At 42.4% G+C, this 18,129-nt stretch overlaps 3 protein-coding genes across 14 annotated transcripts; 1 reads left to right on the forward strand and 2 right to left on the reverse strand.

Moving 5' to 3' along the window:
* Window positions 1-175: 175 nt before the first annotated feature.
* On the reverse strand, window positions 176-3,547 carry LOC124208810 (calcium permeable stress-gated cation channel 1-like). 2 transcript variants are annotated; one of them, XM_046606696.1, is made up of 5 exons: window positions 3,316-3,547; window positions 3,104-3,208; window positions 2,888-3,012; window positions 2,319-2,607; window positions 176-2,240 (listed from the first exon to the last, which is right to left on the reverse strand). In XM_046606696.1, the coding sequence occupies exons 4-5, from the start codon at window positions 2,483-2,485 to the stop codon at window positions 278-280; spliced, it is 2,130 nt and encodes a 709-aa protein (XP_046462652.1). In that variant the 5' UTR covers window positions 2,486-2,607; window positions 2,888-3,012; window positions 3,104-3,208; window positions 3,316-3,547; the 3' UTR covers window positions 176-277. The 2 variants fall into 2 exon arrangements, with proteins under 2 accessions (XP_046462652.1, XP_046462651.1); XM_046606695.1 differs by having other exon boundaries at window positions 176-2,607.
* A 166-nt stretch (window positions 3,548-3,713) lies between these two features.
* On the forward strand, window positions 3,714-5,860 carry LOC124208811 (26S proteasome regulatory subunit 4). Its single transcript, XM_046606697.1, has 6 exons — window positions 3,714-3,885; window positions 4,219-4,508; window positions 4,571-4,712; window positions 4,769-5,119; window positions 5,183-5,380; window positions 5,442-5,860. Exons 1-6 carry the CDS (start codon window positions 3,883-3,885, stop codon window positions 5,784-5,786), a joined length of 1,329 nt encoding a protein of 442 aa, XP_046462653.1. The 5' UTR covers window positions 3,714-3,882; the 3' UTR covers window positions 5,787-5,860.
* A 283-nt stretch (window positions 5,861-6,143) lies between these two features.
* Window positions 6,144-17,803, reverse strand: LOC124208808 (transcription factor CP2-like protein 1). Of its 11 annotated transcripts, none has more exons than XM_046606681.1 (14): window positions 17,609-17,803; window positions 14,885-16,378; window positions 14,267-14,345; window positions 13,594-13,738; window positions 9,566-9,640; window positions 9,069-9,467; window positions 8,730-8,874; window positions 8,294-8,659; window positions 8,100-8,210; window positions 7,871-8,037; window positions 7,721-7,799; window positions 7,418-7,653; window positions 7,100-7,344; window positions 6,144-7,028 (listed from the first exon to the last, which is right to left on the reverse strand). In XM_046606681.1, exons 2-14 carry the CDS (start codon window positions 15,731-15,733, stop codon window positions 6,976-6,978), a joined length of 2,949 nt encoding a protein of 982 aa, XP_046462637.1. In that variant the 5' UTR covers window positions 15,734-16,378; window positions 17,609-17,803; the 3' UTR covers window positions 6,144-6,975. The 11 variants fall into 11 exon arrangements, with proteins under 11 accessions (XP_046462637.1, XP_046462635.1, XP_046462639.1 ...); XM_046606679.1 differs by having other exon boundaries at window positions 9,051-9,464; window positions 17,609-17,775; XM_046606683.1 differs by having other exon boundaries at window positions 9,069-9,464; window positions 17,609-17,774.
* Window positions 17,804-18,129: the final 326 nt, after the last annotated feature.

Raw genomic sequence — 18,129 nt, forward strand, 5'->3', positions numbered from 1 at the left:
GCTTTATAGCAGACGACGGATGACATTTCTCCTGCAGTACGAATATCTTCTAATAGGTGTCTCTCTTAGCGCAATTCATTAGCATGGCCATGAGTTCTGTAATTCATGAGCATGGGCTGCATGGCTATTATTTAAAAAATCTTTTTTTTTTAATAAAAAATTTGAAATCGATGCATGATTTATATTCCCATGTATTTTGATTCTAAGAACGTTACAAGAATATTTAGCGTATGGGGAGGGAGAGGCAGAGAACTTGGATCATTACGTCGTGAAAAGTTTAGACAGATTGATGGATTTCAAAATTAAGCGCTTTGATGGGGTCGTATTCGTGCTTAGCATTACTCATTAAATCTATCATATCCTCCTCGTCGTCTTCAACATAGCCGACCCATCGGCGTAGCCATGTCCGTTTGGGGAAATATCGTAGGAATGCGTAAATTAAGTGAAGTGCGCATACAATGGTAACACAAAGAGGAGCAATGAATCGATCGTCTAGCAAGTTATTAGGCAAGTTGGATCCAAGCTGAACAATCCTGTAGATCAGCAAAGCCAGGGGAGAGAGAATGGACAAACTTAGGACAATGTTTACTGGCTCTTGGTGTATATTGGGATTGGTACTGCTAACTGCATAGATATTCATCAAGGCGCTTCTGTCGCTCAAAAAAGTTAGAATCGAACTAATCCAAGACACAATACCTATAACTGGGAAATTGATTATTATAAGGCAGGTCAGGACGAAATTGCTAGTTAGCTCGGCATAGCGGGAAGCAAAATCAAACTCAAGTCTGTAAGATTTTCTCCAGGCAATGTGCTCCCCTTGTGAACGGAAGGTGAACACTTTCTTGAGGTAATTAAAGAGGAACTGGAAGCGCGTCTGATCCATCAATATCCTACTGGCTGTGTTAACAATAATACTGCAAGCAATGAAACTGCCGTGTTCTGGAAAGAAGAGGCACTCTAAGCGAAAATGTTGGCTGTCGAATAACTGGCCAGAAAACAGTAAAGGTAGTGGCTGTACCGCCATCATTCGAACCAAATAGAGTATACTCGACAGGTAGAAAATTGACCGCAATCTTCCTATTTCAATACTTGCCAGGCAAAAGTGGTGTCGGTAGAGGTCTAGATTAGTCACCAAGTCTGTCAGTTCGGTTGTGATGAAAGTTACAATGCTTGGTAGAATGAAAATTTTCCAAGTTAATGAAACAGGGTTTGATCCTTCCCCTACCAAGTAGAGAGAGCGGACAATAAAGCCAGGTGTGGCCATCACAGTAATATAAGTTGAATAGGCAATCAGTAACATCAGCAAGACAGATAATTTTTTCCAAATAGAGTGTTGTCCTTCCAATTGCTGCCAATTAATGTGCGAACCAGGTGGAGCATATCGCACGGTCCAATGACGTAGTCGAAATTCATCTTCTTTTTGCGGCATAATAGAGTAACGAAACCATTTCGGTTGATGATTAATGATAGCCATTTTCGTCGCTTTGGCTTGGGCAGGATCGTCAAATCGGATGAAAGCTGTGCCGATAAATTCCAAGTTTTTGATCATAGCGTCTTTTTCTGCTAAGAGAATATTTTCTTTCCTGTTATAATATGCCGTAGCGTCTTCTTCGTTGTTGTTTTTATCCCAAAATCGCCGTTGAATCAATTCCGGTCCGGAGGGGGAGATTAGTAACTGCCGCTTGATGTCTCGCACAGTATTCAGTTGATCTAAAACGGGCCACAGTTTTGTAAGATCATTGGCAAAAACGATTCCTTCACGGGTTATCCCCTGGGCATTAAACTTCTTCTTCAGGTATTCGTAGAGCGAGTCAATCGTTACATCCCGTCCAAGTCCAGTGATCTTCAACCATTGTCGATTACAAACTCTGGCCGTGTTTGGTACATTCGGACTGACCAATGTTCTGATACGCCGATCGTTTCCGTGTCTTGTCATCACCCAAGCCAATGTTGCCAGTATAGCAAAGGAGAGTAAGGAATGGACCCCGCTTAGCCCGACATTGTTAAGTGATGTATAACTTAACAGGTTTTCAAGTCCTAGTTTGCTTCCAAAACTATGAATAACTATCAAAGCCACGCCGAAGACCATCATCCAAGTATAGACTTGAATAAGACGATAGTGGAACCAGAGATATGTTGCGCCGTCTTTTCCAATTGCATTTTCGTCAACGGCTAGAGTCAACCAATCAGCCCAGTTCAATGGTTTTGCGTCAGCTGTGGTCTCTCCTGATCCAACAAACCTTTCGTGGAGAAATTGCCAGTTAAATTTTCGACGAAGAAGGTGAAACAGAGTGAGAAAAATGGCGAGAATGACAAACCAGTAAACGATATTGAAGGCGATGCCACCCTCCCAGACGAGCAACGAATTAAACCAACCCAAGTCGATTTTGAAATTGATATCGTGAGCGTCCTGGTTACTGCATTCTGAAGTGTCAACACTAGAGTACGAATCACTTAGTATTTTCGTACCTACGATTTCGGTCATTTTTCCTTATTTGGATATTCGGAAGTTGACAATATTCGATACTCACATTCAATTTCACGGTGGTATAAATGACATTGCAACGGGTCAACTTGTGTTGCAAGTCGTTTTCTGCGGCTAACATCCTGTTTAAAAAATGTATAGTATCAGTTTGTGACAATTATTTCAACAAAACCTAGTTACATTGATTAAATCCCACATTGTTCAAAGATTCAAATTGAATTAAGTATTTGAGTAGGAAATTAATTTGCATTTTAGGCACAAGACAAAAGAATAAGAAGATGGCCAAGTAGTTCAAAATGTTCTCTATTATTGCTCAAGTGTATAGAAACTGTTTTGTTAAAACATAGTCTCTTTTTCACTTTCTTCTCTTTTTTACTTTTACTTGACTAAAGAACAGTATACCTGACTAAAGAAGAGTCAGCTATCCCTCTCCATATGACTAATGCATATTTGATCAAGTTCAACAAGAACTGCATGTGTCATGTAGTGATTGGTGAGCTTTATAAAAGCATTTTGTTTTCATCAAACTGGCATTACAAAGAAATTTATTTCAGTATGAGAAATACTCCTATATTAGAAATTAGCACTGTTCAGTCTAAATGAACTAAGATAACTTACCAGACAACATTTGAGACTACCGAGTCAGCATAGACTACAGCAGACATGATTATAAACATTCCCTGCCATTGGATATAAATTCCAAAGAATCACCAAACTTGTGAACTGGTCGAATAAAAGTAGCTTATTTCAAATTCAAAAACAGGGAACTAACAACCAGAACGTCAGTCTATCTTAAATATTAACATGAATTACATTTAGTGTTAGCTGACCTGATATTTTTTGTCTCTTAAAAAAACCCAAGAAGAATTGCTGAGTGGCTGGGTAGAATTCATTGCTGAATCTGTAGCCTATGCCACAATAGATTTCGGTAGGGGAATAGATAACATACTCAGATACTCTATAATAAATTAATAATACTCTCTTAATCTATTTCCCTTATTTCGGAAATAGGAATAAGTTCAAATTTTAGACAACAAACGCATTCGTGCAGAAGTGATCTGCGATGGCGCCGAGTTATGAACATTCATGTTTTCAAAAAAATTGAAATATTATGGTAATTAAATTGTTACAATAGAATTTATAACTTTAAATTTTGCATTAACAGTATCTGTAAATATGTAATGTATTATTCTAAAGAAATCAAATTTTGTTGGTGAAATTTCACTTTGTCTCTAGATGCTGTTTAGCACTTTGAAGCTTGCATGACATTGGACTTTTGCGGTGTCAGGAAATTTTGGCTGTCCACGAAATTACTAAGTTTTCGGTTTTCTTTGACAATAAATAAAAGACAAGGCAATATTAGTCTATATTGCTTTGTGGAGTAAGATACAGCAAGGATGGTGAGTAATATCTCAACAACTAATTTGTATGTTCTGATTCTGATTTCTTACATTGATGTTCGAGTGTGTACGTTTTCGGTTTTCTTTTGCTTCTTTATGTAAAGAGAAATTATTAGATATTACCACTTGGCCATTATTTAACCCAAAAGTTTCCCCTAATGATAACCAAAGGAATTGATAAATTCTAAACTATGTTAAAAACTTGATTTGATTGCTTTAGTCTTCGCTGAACACTTAGTGAAACTTGCTGCAATAATAACCAACTGCAATAATAATTTAACAATTTTGTAATAATAACAATCCAGATTATTAATCTTCTTGAATTAATGATAGGGTCAAAACCAATCTGGAGCAGGAGGGGGAGGAGCTGGAGGTGACAAGAAAGAAGACAAAGATAGGAAGAAGAAGTATGAGCCTCCAATCCCCACTCGTGTAGGAAAGAAAAGGAAGAAGGTCAAGGGACCAGAAGCCGCAACCAAGCTTCCTCAAGTAACTCCACACACAAGATGTCGTCTAAAGTTGCTCAAGATGGAGAGGATTAAGGATTATTTGTTGATGGAGGAAGAGTTTATCCGTAATCAGGAAAGGCTCAAACCCCAAGAGGAACGTAATGAAGAAGAAAGGTTAGTACATAAACAGTCACATTTGTAAGCATTGCTTGATTCCTGATTCATCTTCTCCATAGGTCTAAAGTTGATGATCTGAGAGGCACACCTATGTCAGTGGGTACTCTAGAAGAGATCATCGACGATACCCATGCTATCGTTTCTACTTCCGTTGGTAGCGAACACTACGTTAGCATTCTCTCTTTTGTGGACAAAGACCAGGTAAAAAGGAATTAATGGTTGATAGTGTTGGCAATATTAAAGCGTATTCTTTACAGTTGGAGCCTGGATGTTCAGTGTTGCTGAATCACAAGGTCCATGCTATTGTCGGCGTTCTCAGTGACGATACTGACCCAATGGTTACCGTCATGAAGCTTGAGAAAGCCCCACAAGAAACCTACGCTGACATTGGTGGTCTCGACACCCAGATCCAGGAAATCAAGGAGTCTGTTGAACTACCACTCACTCACCCCGAATACTACGAAGAAATGGGTATCAAGCCTCCCAAGGGTGTCATTCTTTACGGAGCTCCGGGTACAGGCAAGACGCTATTGGCTAAAGCCGTTGCCAACCAAACCTCAGCCACCTTCTTACGTGTCGTCGGATCGGAATTAATTCAGAAATACCTTGTAAATTGGACCATACTTTTTTTTTAAAAGGGAAGAAGAGTGACTATTTATTCTGCTTGCTAGGGTGATGGTCCCAAATTGGTGCGAGAACTTTTTCGAGTTGCCGAAGAACACTCTCCATCGATCGTCTTCATCGACGAAATCGACGCCATTGGTACCAAGCGTTACGATTCAAATTCCGGAGGTGAGCGTGAAATTCAACGTACCATGTTGGAGCTTTTGAACCAGTTGGACGGATTCGATTCTAGGGGTGACGTCAAGGTAAAATCTGTTTCTAATCATTTTTGAAGAGTGGTTATTCAAATAGGTATTTTTGAGTTAGGTTGTCATGGCTACCAATCGTATTGAGACTTTGGATCCTGCTCTTATTCGTCCCGGTCGTATCGACAGAAAAATTGAATTTCCTCTACCCGATGAGAAGACCAAGAGACGTATCTTCCAGATTCACACTGGTCGCATGACGTTAGCAGAAGATGTCAACTTGGAAGATTTGATCATGTCTAAAGACGACCTTTCCGGAGCTGATATCAAAGCCATTTGCACCGAAGCTGGGTTGATGGCATTGAGGGAGCGGAGAATGAAGGTAACCAATGAGGATTTTAAGAAATCCAAAGAGAACGTTCTTTACCGCAAGAAAGAAGGAACACCAGAAGGGCTTTACCTCTAATTGTGATTGGAGTTTGTACGGTAAAAGTACCATTGAATTACTGGAATACATACAAGATTTGAGCGTTTTCGAAATTATTGGTTTGTTGTTGTTTGTTTTCCACTAGTATGGTTTTTTTCATTTTTGCTGCATTTTGTATTTCTGGGCTCTTTCCTGAGACAAGTTTAAAGATTGTGCGACTACCGAAATTAAGCGATAGGCTGGCATTCAGAAAGGGGGTGGGAAAAAAAAAGAAATGTTACATATCACAATAAAAAGATACGGGAGAAAATTAAGGTAAACATGTCGCACTTGCATGTGTACAAACTAACCCCTATACGTCAACTTGTTTTCTTTTGGGTAGTTCCAAAAAGGAGATAACACGAGATCTTGGCCATGTATTATTATTTTACTTTGCAAAGATTTGTTTGGTAAACCCACCCCATAGAAAAAGTAGATTTTTTTCGTAAAAAAGATAAAGGGGAGAAGTGTAAGACAAGTATTACAAGTCAACGAAAAAATCATTAACCGCTCCGACTATATCAATCAATCATGGTCAGGATTAACCTTTTCCCCGTGAGACACAAAACAAGGTGATTAAGAAAAAAAAGAAGAGGGAAATCAACAGTGCTGGCGAGAACAATAGTTATGAGAACTGTGTTATATGTTGTTTTATCTTTCTTATGTTTTTTTTTTTCTAATGCTACTGAACAACGGGAATGACACATGCGTTTGTGTAAAAATGTGTTGGTTTGCTTGTGTGTGTGTGTGTGTGTGGGCATGTAGACATACACGTAACCGTTAAAGAAATGGATCATGGAAAGGATGGGATCAAATGAATAAACACAAGATAAAGACAAAAGTCAGGCAAGTACGACATTGAATAAAGGCACTTACTTGGGGGATTTAGGGGATGTTAACCCCTACAATGCGTAGGAAATGAACGAAAAATTCTCCTCGCAAATGATTTTCGTGGAGACTTCTGAGACACTGAAATAAGGAAAAACCAACAACTTGTCAACCATGATTTGCTCTAGCTAATCAAGTTAATTAAACAATAGTAGGAGAATTATATGACGCCAGGGGGAAGAAATGAAATGAACAAACAAGAAAAAAAAATAACAATTGCGGTTTGTGGTGTTTGGTGTTTTTGTCAACTTCCCTTGCGTAGCTAAATTGGCTACACAATTTCTTGTAATAATTCCAATGCCTAGTGAGGTGAAGTCGATTTCAGCAGCAGTCGATAACGTTCGCTAGTTTGATCTGCACAGGAAAGAGATGCATTGAATTACCAAATACGACACAAATCACAACAACGCGTTTTGTACTCTTACCAGGTAGTAATTCGACAGTGAACATGGATTCATCCTTCATGTTTTGCACGACTTCGTCAGTGACATGTACATGGATTCCGCAAGGTCCTTCAATGTAGACGTCCAAAATGTGTTGGGATGACAATTGCACTAGTCCGGCTAATTTGTTGGCTATCTCGACGCAGGATAAGTTCTCTAGGAAAATGGCGTGAAACACTTGGCTTTGATCCTGCGTCAAGTAAAGTGTCAGTCTCGGCGCTAAAGGTCTGTGGAAAATGGGAGGAGAGAAAACATTATTTTCCGTAGTCAAAGAGCTGATAAAGAATTGTCGTTACTTACTTGGCGTGTAGGGCGTTGTAAAGTCGTATGCCATCGGCCACTCCACAAATCTGGATAAGGTCATCGCGCGTCAGTCTTAGAATGTCGGCTCCGGCAAAGCGAGAAAATGTGCGGGCTTGGCTGGAGAAGCGATTGGTCTGCAGCCATTGGGCCGTCTGTTGAGCGCTCGCTTCGGCGCTTAAGGGCTGGAGGTAATACTGGTAAACGGCACTATTACCACTGCCGATCATAGATGTCTTTCGGAAAATAAGGAAACAATCATTGAAAGGATCTAACAAGTTGTGCAACGAAAAAACAACTTACAGGACTTTCAACGTTATCCGTTTCGTGGCCTAGGGGACTCTCACTAGGACATCCATCACTGGTGAAACTTTGCGATTTGCTGAGATAGAAAACAGGATTGTTAAACCCATGGAATAAGTTTTGAAATATATGACGCAAATGTTTTCTCACTGTAATTCTGTTGGACTGTATGTCCGGGTGGCCAAAACGGCCGGTGGAGTGACCACGGTAGTCGCAACCACAGTTTGTTGAGGGGCCTGGTTGACGCTTGTGCTGCCATTGCTCGTCGCTGTGCCTACTGGCACAATCGCTGACGTATAGACTAATTCGAGTGGTATCTATTCAAACAAGTATCCAATTCAATATTGAAAATAAAGTTTGAAGACATTCAAAGTCTTACCTCGGCCAATATGGTGCATTCACATGATGGTTGATATTTCTCCTGTTCAACCATTGGCCGCTTGTAAATTTTTTCCCTATCTTGCTTATGTTTTCGATCTGCTCCTTTTAACTAAAGTTCCCAGATAAAAAAGCGAATATTTGGAATGAAAATTTGTCTTAATGAAATCACACCAATAATTTGTTATTGTTTACCTTGAACACTTTGATCTGGCAGCCGGCAACGTGGAGACGTTTAGGGGTGCCATCACCGTCACCGTGGGAGTAGGTTTCGACCTGAATGCGGAAAGGAACACCTTTTTCGCCGCCGTGTTTCTTCGGCGTGAATTCGGTGCTGATGCAATTGACTTTGATGTAGACGCCCACTTCCTTGGTGGGATCCCAGGCAAATTCAACCACGTTCAAGTTGCTATTGTCCTGGACGACTTCGTAAATGCCGTAGGATAGGGGCACGTCAATCTCGACGATACGGTCGCCTGGCCTCGACATCCTCCACGCGGCAATCTGCTCGCGTTCCATGTACTGCAGCCTTCGCTCGTGGAAACACAATCTCACCACGCTCTAATCAATCAAAGAAATAGACATTAGCAAGTTATCCAGGAGCATTGGACGAAATAAACCAAAGACTCACTCTGAGCAATTTCCCTCTAAAGTTCGACAAATCGCCCAGTTTCTTCATTTTTATTTCATAGGGTTGCCCTTGGTTCAAATAAGTCAAAGACTCTTCGTTGACTTTAGTGGCAATCGACGTGGCTGCAGCCAACACGTACTGAAACCTGAATGTCACCCCAGAAAAAAAGAATCCAGGTCAATTAGATACAGAATTATGGAATGACTTTCAAATTTTGATAAATTCGTTCATGAATTGGAGATGAGATGACGAAGGTGAAGAAGTGTAAACACGTAAAAAACAAACAACACAAGAATAGGTAAGGGATGGAGAATTATGTACTGTTGGTTGGGATCCAACCTGTTGTCGGCATTGGCGTCCGTCTCGTTAAGTCGATCGTATTTGTATTTCTCGCCGTGGTAGTTGCTGGCTCCAACGACAGCGGAGCCACTTCCGCCTTGCTGATGGATGCCTCCGGAAGACGACATGCCTTCGTTGGACGAAGAGGACGTTAGGCTAGAGGCACTGCCCGTGCCAACACCACCCGTGATGGGCCCGGCTCCTCCTCCAACGGTGCCACTTCCTCCAGTTCCGTTATCCTGTCCGCTCCAGCCACCTGAATGTTGGTGCAACATGTGCTGGAACGGGTGCGAATAGCTGCTCTGATCGCCTCCGTGACCTGTCAGATGCGTCACCGTCCTACCTTCACTGGAAGCCCTTTCAGTCGATTGCGGAGGCGATGGATTTGTGCCAACCCTTCTGTCATGTGAGATGATGACAAAAGAAAAAGAAAAGTCAACTGATGCCACACAAAAAAAAATTGAATTAAATAAGTAAACAAGGAAAATTGTGCCAACCCATGCTCTCCATTAGGAGGTGAGGGTGCCTCTTGTTTGAATCCGGTCAACGTTGGAAGTGCCAAAAGGGCCTCACTGCAAGAGACAAAGTAAACGAATAATCATTAAACAATCCCTTCGCGTATTGAATTCATTGATGGCAACAAGGAAAAATTGAGAAGTGATGCTCAATTACAAATATTAATATTAACACAAACTAATTTCTAAAAATTCGACGGGAAAATCAAGAGACAAAATCAAGCTCAACCTTAAGAGAGAAAGACAAGAGTGAGCGGGGAGCATGTGATTCCGAATAAGACGGGCTTCATTTCCCATGCGTTCCACACACGCAGCGGGAGAGACCAGAGATCGTGGTCGGGAATTAAAAACCATACATCACATAATCAAGTGGATGTATAAAGAAAGAAAAAAGGTCCGCAACGAGGCAACATGGCAGCAGTGTGGCCAAAAATAATAAAACAGAAAAAAAATAAAAAGAACCGAGAAAAGAGGGGCTGCGTTCGCCCAGGCGATAGTAATTGGATGTCTACTCCTCTCTCACTATTTTCTATAGCCCCACCATTCAAAGGCAGTTACGACCGGTTTGTATCGCTCCATTTGTATGCAAACTGTGATAAGGCGATGGCTCGGCGATGACGTGAGTCGAATGCTCTCAATTCCCTCCAACTAAAATATAACCAAGAAGAAGAATATGTCGCGCTTTTTATACCCTTCCATTTCCCATGGAGATGGCGAGTTGGACCTCCACGAGGTCGAGACGGGACTCGAGCGTGAGATCATTTTGCGACGTGTCAACTCCAAAGCCGACGGGGACGATGAGGGCGCTGGATAGTGAGCATACGCTGTAGAACAAGCCGACGACGTCGGATGATGGCCGTTGGTAACAGCCGATCCAGCGGTGCTGTTACTACTGTTGCCGTTGCTGCTGTAATTGTACGAGTAAGGATGATAGGCCGAACCGGACGAGGCGAAATGGTGATGATGGTGGTGGTGGTAAGCTGCGGCCGCAGCGGCGGCGGCAGCGGCTGCCACGGCTACTGACGTGTGACCCGAGTAATGGTGGGGCGATGAAGAGGAGGAATAAGGAGACGGGGAATTGCTGCTGCCGCAAATGATTCCTGAGCTAGACGAAGAATTCACCAACGTCGAAGAAGTGCCACAAAGAGGAGCAGCACCACCACCAGCCCCACCGTCGGCCACGTGATGAACGTGGTGGTAAGGTGCGTAATGGTGCAGCGGCCCAGCCGTACTGCTGCTAGCGCTGTTTCCAGCCAGTCCAACGCCGGCCGATGACGATGTGAAGGAAGACGTTAAAGAACCGGGCGGCCCGCACGGCATAGGGGCCACCGGCGGGTAGGGTGAAGGTAGCGGAGCCACAATTGAAACCGCAATCACTCCTCTTTTGATCAAAATCTTGCGCAATTAAATCAACACGATACTCGACGTTTTACACTCGAAACTGAATTTCCAAAAAAATCCATTCACCGCTTCATTGGGAATGAAACAACGTGTTGGCGCCTTGGCTTTCCACCGAATAATGTTTCGATTACGTTTATAAGAAAATCTGTCGAAATGTGGCGCTAGCGAACCGGGCGGAGCGAACGATGTGGTCAGGCACGTTCGGAAGTCAGGTAAAGACTAACAGACAATTCTAAACGACTCTGAGACTCTTTTCCCCCCTTGCCACACACTATACACCACTACATCAAAACAAAAAGATGGATGAAAGAGGAAGAAGAAGAAAAAAAGGGCAAATGAGATCGTCCCCTTTTCAACATCCGACTCGTCGAGAAAGGTAAACTTTTTTTTGTTTGTTTTTTTCGGCACTGTGAGTCTATCGACGTAAGCCATCACCTGTTGATTGGCAGTATTTGAGGGAGGAAAAAAGGAGGGGGGAAGACCCACTATCCAATTAGGATTATTTTTTCGAAATAAAATTGAATCGTTTAAAAACGTCTTCATTATACATGAGCCAAACAAAAAGTAGATTGTTAGATTGCATAACATTTGAATTGAAGATCGAACAAAAACCACGTGAAACGTTACAAAAGGTGTAGCGATTGAGGTGATTAATCCCCATGTCTGGCTACGATTTAGAAAAGGAAGTCCGGCCGTATCCGGTGCAAACGAGAAATCCAACAACTATTGTGTCATCTCTCTCGATAAAAGATTTTATAAATTCAACAGTGAAGATAAGATGACAAAGAAGAAGAAATACGCTCAGCATACTTGATGCCAAATTCGTTAGGTAACCAAATCTGGAGTTTAAAAACAACATATATTCAACTCAGATGTCTACTGCAGATGGACGGAGAGAAAGTTTTCCCCGAACCGAAAGAACAAAATCGTAAGGAGGTTTGATCATTGGCTAATGACACACAGCAGCTTCCTGATGAAGCATTTAAAACTAAACTTGATAAGCAACTAAAAATCTCTTAATGAGTCGGGATCTCCCTTTTTGAACGAACGAAGTGCCTTTGTTTCGAGATTAATAATTTATTGGAATGGAAACAGAAGGAAAGGTCAGTCAGTCGGTTGGCTCGAAAGACCGAGAGGCGGAGAGAGTGCGCGCGCGCGGGACCGACGCAATTAAGAAATCGGCCAGCCGATAACAAGCTCTGGATAAATCATAAGTTTTTGGTAGCTCCGGCCGTTCACCATTAAAAAGAACTCTTAACACAAATATCCCTCATTTGTGGGGCTTTTTAGTTTTTATACGTTTCCGGTCGGGATCGCCCGTTAGCAACTAGGAAGAGAAAAACAAAAATTCATTTTCAATTTTTCTTTCTTTATGGTTTTGATCGAGTGATTTTTAGTTGTTTTGTCTCTCTCTCTCTCTTCCGCCATTGAACGCATGTGGGTTTCATGCATAGGTTCACCCTGCGTGAGGGAGGAAGTCGGTAGTAGCTTCCTCAACTTGAAATCATTAGGGTCCGGCTTCAATTAGCGCAAGGAAACGAATCGAAACGGGCGAAAAAAAAACCCAAACAAAAAGCAAATGCAAAAGCGACAAAATGTCCGACAAGTCTTCTCATTACCAGAGACAGGAAAGAAACAACGAACGGCAAAAACGAATAAGATATGGTCACAACAATAACTGGAAACTTGTGAAGAGAAAAAAAAGAAGATGACACGAACTGGATAATAAACCTCCCTTTCTTTTTTCGGGGGCCATACTGATCCCTGTCGGCCGTCTCCATTTCAATTCGGCTCATTACGGAAGCGAAAATAAAAAAAAAAAACAAAATTGGTCGAAGGGGGAAAGATGGTCGGCGCTCTACGAATAGAGATCGGACTTTTTCTTTCTGAGTTTCAAATGATGATTCTGCCCCTTCAAGTCAACATCTCATTAGTGGCTCATTAAAGTGAAGAAACTCAAAGAATATTAAAGGGCGTCATCTTTGCGGGGAGAGATACTAAAATAAAAACCCTTGGAGGATATACAGGACGGTAGGACCCACAATGAATAAAAGACAACGCCTTTCTCCTCTTTTCTACCCCTACTCGCTCAAAAAAAGAAAAAAACTCTTCAAAATTCACAACTTTAGAAAAGATTCAACAGTTTGGTTGTTCAGTCAATGGCTTCATTTGTTATTCATCTACTTATTTAAAAGAGAAACCCCAACTTCCTCTTGTCCGCCCCCTTAAAATGCTGCCAAAGGAGTCTGATCGTGTCGAATCATAACCCCTTCAATTTTGAAACCGAAAAAATATGCGACGTGATTATCATCGACGATCAAATTCATTAGTTCAAAAATACGGACCGAAAATACAACCATCGCCGCTGTTTCTTAAAGATTCCAGTGGCGCTTATTTACGTCAATCGACCGAAACTTATTATCGTGAGAAGTGTATAAAGACACAGCAGTCGGCTGATGTGTTCCCTGTGAGATCAGTTTCTGATAGTAGCAGGGGGGTCTCTTCTTTATCTAATGAAGAGGTTTATCTGCACGGACTATCAATTCTCTTACTCTCTAAATTCTCCCACACTAAGAGAAGGGACTCGTTAACTCATTTACTCAACTGACCTCATGTTGTACGATGCGACGCTGAGATCAACCCCCAGGCCAGACAAGCTGCCGTCGAAATCCGCCGCTAGGTTGTCGTCTATATCTTCCAGTCTCCAGCCGGCCACTCTGTTGTTAATTGAAGTCGAATGGTAATGGCGGTCGCCTGAAAATTACGCAAAAGCCAAAAATAACAAATCAAACAAGTTGAAACTATTAATTAACCAGAAATTACGAATCCAACCATACATTTCTATTCCAATCATCAATACATTTGAAATTGGAATCCCAACCGGAACCGGATTTCACTTACTCATCAAATTCTTTGCAGCAATTTATTTTTTTCCAAAAACAGAAGATGACTTAAAGTCCAATAATAGTTTTAGACCGTCAGACATGTCACCTAACAACGCCACGATTTTAATGTTGGCGCCATTTCAAATTTCTAATCACACAATTTTTAACAGTTTTTCAGTTGAAAAGTCTGAGAAGTTCCCTCATAGAACAAACGAGACACGATTCGACTATTTTTCCTTCTCATTTCTCAGAATTTGATGGTGCCTCAACTCGACTGGTACTCACACACACACACATCCCCGATGTGTGATTTAGTAAAGCAAAACAGGTACGACTGATAAAATAAAAGGTAGGGTGGGAGAACGGTGGGAGAAATGCCCGAGAGGTTAATAATCACCTGAGATGTGCAGTGGCGGCGTATCGCGACAAGAAGCGCTGGAGCGGTTCCGAATTTCCATCACGTCCGAGGCGTGCACCTGCGCAGCAACAACAAACAAACAGTCAGATTAATTCATTTTTGGGCTTTTTGTTTAGTTTTTTTTTTATTATTTTTTTAACTTTTTCAATAGTTTCAACATTCTCTAAAAACTGAATTTTATCTTATTCAAATCCTTGTTTATCGCACAACTCTTTATCAGGGCGTCGTTGGCCAACAATCTCAAACTCTTTCGACAGACGAAAATCCTTTTCATTAGTTAAAATTCACGATAAGCATTCGGGACTCGGTTGAATCGTGGATTAAAATTACCAATGCCAACAACACACCCACCAAGGACGAACGAAAGAAACTGTGACGCGTCGTATACATTGAACTTGGTAAATAAAACCAGCTATCACGAACCGGATCGCCGTGAATCATTTAGCCAACAACAAACGACGCAGTGTGTTTTCTGTAGGTTTTGTCAAAATTTAGTTTAGTAATCTCATCAGGCCGACAACAATGGCGGCAGTTGCCTTCAAGGGCGAACGGGCAGATGATTTGACGTAAAATAATGAAAAAACGGATGAAACTCACGTCGACTGGTGGTGCTGGAGTGGCCAAGTTGCCGTCATCCGGAAGGTCTGGCGGATGTCCGCATGCCGAGTCGGCTGTGCTGCTGCACAGGCTCTCGGTGCTGCCACCACCTGAGCAGGAAGGCGGCCCGAAGGAGCGCGACTGGTAGAAGGAGAAACTGGGAACGTAATTGGAAACGGCCGAAAAGCTGATTCCGCCCAGGGCTGTCGAACTGCTGGTGGTTAAAGTACGGGAGGAAGTCGTGGCAACAGCCGAAGCGCTAGCGACCGCCGGGGGAACACCAGCGTGATTCGTTGGCTGGATGGAAGCCGACGGACGAGCCTGTCCGACCAGTCCCATGTTGCGCATATCTGACAGCGATATAGTGTTGTTGCCACTCGAATTGGCCGCATTCTCCGGCAGCAAAAATTGCTCCAAAAGTTTCCTCTTCCTCGAGGCCGTCATCGAAGCCGTTGACAAAGTTCCGCCAGTTTGGATGTTGCCGCCAGTTTGGCTGTTGCCTCCGCTGCTCTGGGACAGACCAGACAGACGTGAATTGGCCGTCATCGACATGGCCGAATTGCTGCTGTCACTTCGGGCCAAGTGCCTCTCGACTCCCGTTGTCGTCCATTGAAAGAGATCCGAATTGTCGGAAGCGTTATCACTGGATGAATCTGGGCTTGGCGAGGCGGGTGCGATGCAATTGGCCGATTTGGCCGGTCGCGGACCCCCTCGCAAGCTGCTGCTGCTGGTGCTGTTGGTGGCGGTGCTACTTCCCCCTCCACCGCTGTGCGTCGATCCACCACCAGGCACGGCGGATGAACCCATGGCGTGCAAGCTGCTGGATGCGGATGAAACACGTCTAGGCATGGTGTGACGTGGAATGGATGCTGAACACGTTCCCAGACCGAAAAAAATAAGATTTTTTGTACAAAAATTCACTTCACTTTGTCCAACTGTTTTTACGACACATATTTCTCCAGTTTTCTTTTGTTCCCCTCTTCTTCTTCTTCCGTCCGTTCCGGCTCAAAAGACGACGCAAAACGGGAGGAGGGGCTTCAAAGTAGTGCTGCTAGAAGCTTAGGATGGAGAAGTCGAATAGAAAGAGACGATAAAGGCGAATGAGCTGGTAGCGCCAGGACGGAAGGGCAATTCAGGAGCGGCCCAGCGGCTGTGGGTGGTTAGCCCGCGAGGCCGCGAGTCCTGAACATCCGGCGTGTCGTCGACGTCGCCTTCGACGGCGTTCGCACAACAACTCTGCCCCGCAGAAGAACCGCACATCACGGCCGGATTTTACACTTTTGCCGGATTCTCAAGCCACACACTTGCGGCGTGTTGATCCAAATTTTCGTTGACCAAAGAGGAAAAATTATCGACACAAAAACAACAACAACAAAAAAGATAAGTTGTGATATGTTGTTTTAAAAGAAAAAGGGGAGGAGGGAAAAGGGGAGTGCGAAATTTCCTTGCTGGATCCAATCCAAAACGTCCCTTATCTTTTGGTCGAGAGATAATCTGTAAAACAAACAAGATGTGAATAAATATCAATACAAAATGGCTACAAATTTGCAATTATCTCCATCACGACGATTGATTACAGTGACAAACAATAATCGTGTGTTGCTGGATAGCAACAGCTGACCCAAACAACAACACACACACAACAACTTTCAGAGTGGGAGGTTAAATCAAGGGACTAGAGGGTTTCCCTAATGCCTGCGGCATCTTCGTACCAAGAGACGGGCTGATACGACGAGGTTTTTTTATGGCGTGGTCAAACGTGAAAGTTCCTTGAGGACAACAAAGATGGACGTCAAATTTGAATAAAAATTGCGTAACATTAAGACTATTGAGAGTAGATCATTTCCTTGATAAATGAATCAAACTTTATTCCAAGGTCTGTTGAAAATGACAATTTGGATAATCACTGAAATAATACAATCTAATTGGCCTGTAACTTTACCTTTGGGAGTCGAACGAACCAGCGTCCGAATGTGGGAATCGACCAACTACATGTGGAATAAATTTTTGTCGACACCTTTGGGTTAGAGAATCAACGATATAAGCTACTACTACAACTGCATATATTATCGGTTAACAATGGGGGAGGTGGCTCTTCTTTGTCAAGTAATCAGCACACGTCATCTGACCCGAGACGAAGAAAAAGAGTCCATTTTCGATGACTATCCATTCGATATCCCCACTCTCTGGCTGACTTGGAAACGTTTTTCTTTGTTTTTTTCTTTTCGAAAGTTTGGGCTGCTGTCGAAATCGATGGTTGTCTAGAAACAAACTCTCATGCTCGCGACGGGGTCGATTGGAATAAACAAAACAAAAAGTCTGGTCCCCCCCACTTTGGTCTTCCCTCAAGCTTTACTTCTTTTTTTAAAACTTCTTCTACCTGCTTTTTTTTTTCCTTTTTCATTTAACTTTTGTTCTTTTTGGGGATATTTTTCGAAAACAACACACGAGCTTGTTGCTAAGGCTCTTACGGAGATATTTCAAACACACGCCGAGATCGAATGGGAGCCATCTTTTTCCTGGAAATGTTTTTTTTGCCACCAGTTCATGTGTTGGTTGAAAATTATGACGCCGATTCCACCATATGTTGTTTCACGTTTAACTACAGCTACATAACGAATTCCAAGCAGTAGCAGACACAATGGCCGACGACCAAAACATCGTGTGCATACAACTTGCCTGAATCCAACTTGATTTTTTCTTAAATGGCGAGAAAATTCTTACCGTTTTCCGTCGAGTTTTCAATCAGAGAACATTAACTGGTGATGCTGGAGAATAACTGAAAGATCGAATATGATCGTGTGACTTATCGAGGCCAGCAGACCCGCGCAAACGGGAAGGAATAAATGCACGGCCTTCGTTCTAAGCGAAACTGCTCCATACTAACAACGTTGCCACTTTCATAGGGTTGGCTTCACAAAAACCTAGAAATACAATGTTTCCAATTCGTTTTTCTAGATTGTGTAATCTTTTAAATTATGAATCTGTAATTTTAAAGAATGAAAAAATCTTTTTTTTTGTTAGTTACTTAATCAAAAAAGGGCGTTTTCCAATCGATGAATGAAAACAATTGCGTCATACAGTTGTTGCGTATGAACCACTCTCGCGATATGAGAAGTAAGAAACACATGTGGAGATGAAAAGTGGAACAGAGAACACTCGCTTCTGTTTGCAACAAAAGACCAACAACTTCCTGCGTGATATTCAGACAAAACAGCCAGCGACAGACATCCGGAGAAAAGTCA

This window comes from Daphnia pulex, chromosome 12 (genome assembly GCF_021134715.1).
Source record: "Daphnia pulex isolate KAP4 chromosome 12, ASM2113471v1".
Lineage (NCBI taxonomy): Eukaryota > Metazoa > Arthropoda > Branchiopoda > Diplostraca > Daphniidae > Daphnia > Daphnia pulex.

Coding starts and splice junctions, on each gene's coding strand:
- LOC124208810 (XM_046606695.1), bottom strand. CDS start 2,485: ATGACCGAAATCGTAGGTACGAAAATACTAAGTGATTCGTACTCTAGT.
- LOC124208811 (XM_046606697.1), top strand. Junction 4,509..4,570: donor GAACGTAATGAAGAAGAAAG/GTTAGTACATAA, acceptor TCTTCTCCATAG/GTCTAAAGTTGATGATCTGA. Junction 5,381..5,441: donor ATTCTAGGGGTGACGTCAAG/GTAAAATCTGTT, acceptor TTTTTGAGTTAG/GTTGTCATGGCTACCAATCG.
- LOC124208808 (XM_046606677.1), bottom strand. CDS start 15,733: ATGCCTAGACGTGTTTCATCCGCATCCAGCAGCTTGCACGCCATGGGT. Junction 8,038..8,099: donor AATGCACCATATTGGCCGAG/GTAAGACTTTGA, acceptor TTGTTTGAATAG/ATACCACTCGAATTAGTCTA. Junction 7,654..7,720: donor CGGATAACGTTGAAAGTCCT/GTAAGTTGTTTT, acceptor ATTTTCCGAAAG/ACATCTATGATCGGCAGTGG.